This window comes from Orycteropus afer, unplaced genomic scaffold (genome assembly GCF_000298275.1).
Source record: "Orycteropus afer afer isolate SDZICR_OR568_19922 unplaced genomic scaffold, OryAfe1.0 scaffold00005, whole genome shotgun sequence".
NCBI classification, from domain to species: domain Eukaryota; kingdom Metazoa; phylum Chordata; class Mammalia; order Tubulidentata; family Orycteropodidae; genus Orycteropus; species Orycteropus afer.
This window is the reverse complement of record NW_006921592.1, coordinates 29,373,520-29,379,614: the sequence shown is the minus strand read 5'-3', so window position 1 is coordinate 29,379,614 and position 6,095 is coordinate 29,373,520. Positions and strand designations below refer to the sequence as shown.

General features: G+C 37.6%; 1 protein-coding gene across 1 annotated transcript in view; it reads right to left on the bottom strand.

Moving 5' to 3' along the window:
* SPATA6L (spermatogenesis associated 6 like) overlaps positions 1 to 6,095 on the bottom strand; it is a 71,376-nt gene that overhangs the window by 54,752 nt on the left and 10,529 nt on the right. The window contains exon 3 of the mRNA XM_042780686.1: positions 1,587 to 1,635. Within this exon, the coding sequence (XP_042636620.1) occupies positions 1,587 to 1,635 (49 nt within the window). The remainder of the gene's footprint in view (positions 1 to 1,586; positions 1,636 to 6,095) is intronic.

The window sequence follows — 6,095 nt, the reverse complement described above, 5'->3', positions numbered from 1 at the left end:
GGGGTCTCTATGAGTCGGAAATGACTCGACAGCACCTAACAACAACAACAACAACTATCAACCTTATAGAAATAAAAAAAGGAACTACAGAAACTAGGAACAGTTGTATGCCAACAAATTAGACAATTGAGATAAATGGACAAACTCCTAGAAAGACACAAACTACTGACACTGACTCAAAAAGAAATTTAAAAATCTGAATACACCTATAAGAAGAGATTATATTAGTAATCAAAAAACAACCCACAAGAAAAGTCTAGGCCCTAATGGTGTCACTGGTGAATTCTACCACACATTATAAAAAATTAGTATCAATTCTTCATGAACTCTTTTAAAAACAGAGATGGAAGAACACTTCTGAACTTATTATGAGGCCAGTATTCCCTGATACCAAAACCAGACTAAGTCATAACAAGAAAAAACAAAGACGAGTGTTGGCAAGGATATGGAAAAATTTGAACACTTAAAGCTCAACAATAAAAAGCAAACAACCCAATTAGAAAATGGGCAAAAGATCTGAACAAAAACTTCACCAAAGATATACATATGCCAGACAAAAGTTGTTCAATATCATATGCCACTAGGGAATTGCAAACCAAAACAACAATGAAATACCACTATACACTTATTAGAATGGTTAAAATCCAAATCAAATGCTGATGAGGATATGAAGCAAAAGAAACCCTCACTCATGTACAACCAATGGGAATGCAAACCTAGGTATTGACCCAAATGAGATGAAAACTTACATCCACATAAAAAACTTGCACATGAATGTTAAAGCAGCTTTATTCATTAATGCCAAAAACTGGAATCAATCAAGAGATCCTTCAAAAGGTGAATGGATAAACAAACTATGGTCTATTCATATAATGGTGGATTATTCATTTATAAAAAGAAATGAGTTATGAAGCCATGAAAAGAAGTAGAGAAACCTTAAATGTATATTTTTTCAGACTGAGAAGTCAGTACTAAAAAGTTACATCCTGAATGATTCCAAGTCGGTGACATTCTGGAAAAAGCAAAACTATCAGAGACAGTGAAAAGATCAGTGATTGCCAGTGGGCCAGAGAGGTGGGAGGGATGAATAAGTGGAGCAACAATCAAAACCAAATTCACTGCCATCGAGTCAATTCCGACTCATAGAGACCCCTCATTGGATTTCCGAGGTAGTATCTCTATGGGAGTAGATTGCCCACCCTTCCTTCCGGAAGTAGATTGCCCCATCTTCCTTCCGAGGAGTGGCTGGTGAGTTTGAACTGCCAGCCTTCTGGTTAGCAGTCAAATGCCTTAGGCACTATGCTATGCCATCGGAGCTCCAATGAATATACTAAAAACCACAAATCGTAATAAATAGCTGAAATCATACCATCTAGCAAATCCCATCTACCTAAAAGTGTCTGTAATAGAACAAAAACCATGATACAAATTTTACGTAGGTTTTCCTGAATATAAATAAAGGGTCAAACATAGCAAGATCATATTTTAGAAGATAGCAGCATTTTCTAATTGTGACTTACAAACAACAGACTATCTAGTGTCTATCTTTTTTCGTTTTTGTTTTTGTTTTTTAAGAGTGTGCCTACCTTCTAAAATGTCTGCAACAGCTCCAGGATCAATTGCATTTTCAAATACCTGCGGAGAGAAAGGGGGAAAAATTTTTACAGTTTTACTAATATGTATTTATAGAAACTATACATTATATTCTTCTAAACAATTAATACATGTAAAAGTCAGCCATGTATGCTTTTAGGAGTCAACAGAAGCACTTATAACAGGTACAAACTTAAAAGTTTAACAAGTGAATATAGAATAAATGAATGAGAATTAATACAACAACATCAAAATACAGGGAAATGTGAGTAGCTGAATCTACTATGTGACTAAAAACTTCATCAAGGAGAGTTCCAGCAAGATGGCAGAATAGGCAGACAAGCTACACAGACCTTCTGCAACAAAGCAACGAGAAACCAATTGAAACTGATACACAAGACAATCCTGGAACCCTGATATTTGAAGGCTAAGATAAAGAAGTAGATTAAATACCAACTAGTAGAAGAACACGAATGAAAACAGTGAATAAGGAGATAAACAGAGGTACAGACTGCTCGCTGACCTGAGGGCACAGACATTTTGAATATTTCTCAGTAGCAACTTTAAGAATTGGCTCTGCTCACTAAGAACTGCATGGGCAAGGACTGCATTGGTGTCTGATAACCAGAAAATAAAATGGCAAAGAAGGAGACAAATAGATCTATGGACTGCCAGGGGCTGTCCTGAGCATGCATCCATTCTGAATATTCACAAGCAGCGGACGTGACTATTTTGAATATGTCCGAGTGGCTTTCTTAACTAGATGGCTACACAGGAGTGGGCTCCGTTTGCTGAGGACAGCATAGGCACTGGAGGCTGACAACTGGAAAGGTGGGATATCTCCCTTGTTACTCTTATACCCCACACACACTCTTGATGAACAGAGGTATGGCCATTCCCTGCCTCCACCACCTTCTTGACCAGTAGGAATCGCCCTGACAAAGCCTGGGTGCCACACCCCTCCCCAACAGTTTTTTGATTATTAGTTTTTAAATTATTCTTTTTATATTCTTCCTTTTTTTTTTTTTTTTTTTTTTTCCCTTTCACATCCCTGGTTCTTTTTTTTTTTTTTTTTCTCTTCCCTTTTCCTGGTTCCTTTTTTCTTTCTTTCTTTTGGTTCTTCCCATCCCTTATTTTTCCTTTTGCAGTTTTCTCATTTTTTCTTTACTATTCTTTTACTCTTGCTCTTTTCTCTCATTCCATCTTCCACAGATAGTGGCTTTTTCCCCTCTTTTTCTCATTATCTTTCTTTTTATCCTTTTATAATATATTTTCTGCCTCAGAAACCCAAGGAGGGGTCGCTATGAGTCGGGGCTGACTCGACGGCACATAACAACAACAATAACAACAACAACATAATATATTTTGGAAGTTTTTCTTATTTGTTGCATTTTTTTGTTCTCTTGTTTTTATTTATTTATTTAGGTGTTTTTTTTATTTTTTATTTTTTTGTCTAACTGAGTGGTAGACAAGTGTTCCAACACAACTCAACCATACTTGCCCCTCCTGTAGCCCTACCCACTGAGTGAGGGCCACCACCTGCTTTTATACCAAGTAACCAATGATAGACAGCAGCCAATACCAGCTCAACTCACCCTCCACTGCTCCTTACAAACAGCTAACAGAGATCTGTGCACACATTCTAATTCTCTTTCACACATTAAACATAAACACACCACCACCAAAATGTCTTGGAGACAACAGACCATCACGGTCCACAGAAAGAAGCAAGATAATGTAGTAGACACAAGGGATCAGGATACAAACTCAGAAAACATCCCTGAAGAAGAAATAGCATTGGAACTCCCTGATAAGGAATTCAAAAGAATTATATTTGGGTACCTTCAACGGATTGAGAGACAGATCAAGAAAAAGACTGACAAAATTAAGGAAAACACAGACAAAACTCTAGAACAATTTAAGAAAACAATACAAGAATAAATTGACAAAATAAATAAAAAATAGAAATGATATGAAAACAACAAATAGAAATCCAGATAATACATTGAATGGGTGAAGGAGCAGAATCTAATCAATGGAAGACAGAATTAATGAGATTGAAGACAAATACCTCAATACTACTTTGTTAAGGGATCGATCAGAAAAAGATCAAAATAAAATGTAAAAAGCCTAAGATTCATGTGAGATACCATCAAGAGGAATAACCTACGTGTAATCAGAATTCCAGAACAGGAAGAGACAGATAAAACCACAGAGAAAATTGTCTAAAATGTGTTGGAAGAGAATTTCCCTAATATGATGAAGGACAAGAATTAGCCATTAGCCATTAGAAAGATGCAAATCAAAACAACCATAAGATACCATCTCATCCCAGCATTAATAGCAACATTCAACAAGACAGAAAATAACAAATGCTAGTGAGGATGTAGAGAGATTGGGATTCATATACACTTCTGGTGGGACTGTAAAATGATACAACTACTGTGGAAATCAATATGGCAACTCCTTAAAAAGTTGGAAATAGAAATACCATTTGACCTAGAAATTCCATTACTAGGTATATATCCTAAAGAAGTAAGAATACAAATAGATCTATGTACACCTATGTTAATCACAGCACTATTCACAATAGCAAAGAGATAGAAAAAAAAAACCATCAAATGAGGAATGGATAAACAAACTGTGGTACATACACACAATGGAATACTATGCAACACTAAAGAATAATGTAGAATCTGCAAAACACCACATAACGTGGATGAACTTGGAGGACATTATGCTGAGTGAAATAAGTCAATCACAGAAGGACAAATATTGTATTAGTCCACTATTACAAAAAGTCAAGGAAAGGTTTATACATAGAAGTAAATTTCTTTGTTGGTTATCAGGGAGGGGAGGGGAGGGGAGGGAAGAGAAGGGGGAGGAAAATTTCTAGGTAAGTTAGGAAAAAAAGATTATATATACCAAAGATTATTAGCGGTTACCAGGGACAGGAGGGGTAAAGGGGAAGTTTTTGTTTGGGGAGCATTGAGTTTAATGCTAATACCAAAAAAACTCACTGCCATGGAGTCAGATCCAACTCATAGGGACTCCTCCTTGGGTTTCTGAGGAGGTATCACTACAGAAGTAGATTGCCCCATCTTCCTTCTGAGGAGTGGCTGGTGGGTTTGAACCTGCCAGCCTTCTGGTTAGCAGTCAAATGCTTTAGGGACTACGCCACCAAAGCTAGGTGGTGGAATATTTGGAAAAGCATAGCAATAATGGTAGCACAATATGAAAACTGTAACCAGTATCCCAGAGCTGTAAATGTGGAAGTTGTTATATTGATAAATGTCTTGTGTGTGTTTTTACCACAATAAAAGTTTAAAAAAAAAAAAAAAACTTCATCAATTGACCTAGCCCTACTGTTTATTGGTAAAAGCACATCTGGCATCATCTCCACTTATTTGAGTACCTAGAATAATATTCTGCACAACAGATACTCATTAAATGCAGTTAACTGCATGGCTTCTCTTCCCAAGCAATTGGTTGTGCTATGAAGAAATCCTATTTTTGTGTAGCAGGAAAAAAAAAAAAAAAACACTGCCTTCAAATCAATTCTGACTCATAGCAACCCCCACTGGGTTTCTGAGGCAGTAAATCTTTATGGAAGTAGATTGCCTGGTCTTCTTTCTGTAGAGTGTCTGGTAGGTCTGAACCATCAATCTTCTAGGTAGCAGTGAAATGCCTTAGGCACTATGCCACTAGGAACTACACTCCCACAGAATCCCAAAAACCAAGAGAGAAGACATAGAGAAAGAAAGGGAGAGTCTCCCAAGTTTTAAGATAAAAGGGCTCAGAATATGCCTAAAATAAAAGGCATAATATGCCCCTCTCCTGGAACTATAGAATCCTTTAAAAACTCACTGCCGTCAGTCAGATCCGACTCATAGTGACCCCTCTTTGGATTTCTGAGGCAGTGTTACTATGGAAGTAGATTGCCCAACCTTTCTTCCAAGGATCGGTTGGTGGGTATGAACCGCTAGCCTTTTGGTTAGCGGTCAAATGCCTTAGGCACTATGTCATCAAAGTTCCCATAGAATTCATTATAAAACAAAAATTTTTCAGCACGCTTTGATTTCAGGCTATAAAGTTCTGATTTAAACAGTGTTTAAATTTAAGCATGGTTAATATAGGTTCACAAGGAGCTTTGGTGGCATAATGCCTAAGGCATTTGACTGCTAACCAGAAGGCTGGTGGTTCAAACCCCACAGCCACTCTATGGAAGGAAGACTGGGCAATCTACCTCCATAAAGATTTGCTGCCTCGGGACAGTGGTCCTGTAAGTTTATTTGTATGAGTGATCTGAATTCTCAGGTATATAGTAGGGCTGACAAGGGACAAGGTTGTAGTCACTTCTTGGTCACAGCCGGCTACCCAGAGGGACCGAGTAGTTGAAGCTGTGGGCTCGGGACCATAGTCACAGGGGACATCAAGCTCAATTGGCATAACATACTACACAAAACACTGTTCCACCTCCTACTTTGGCGAGTAGCGACTGG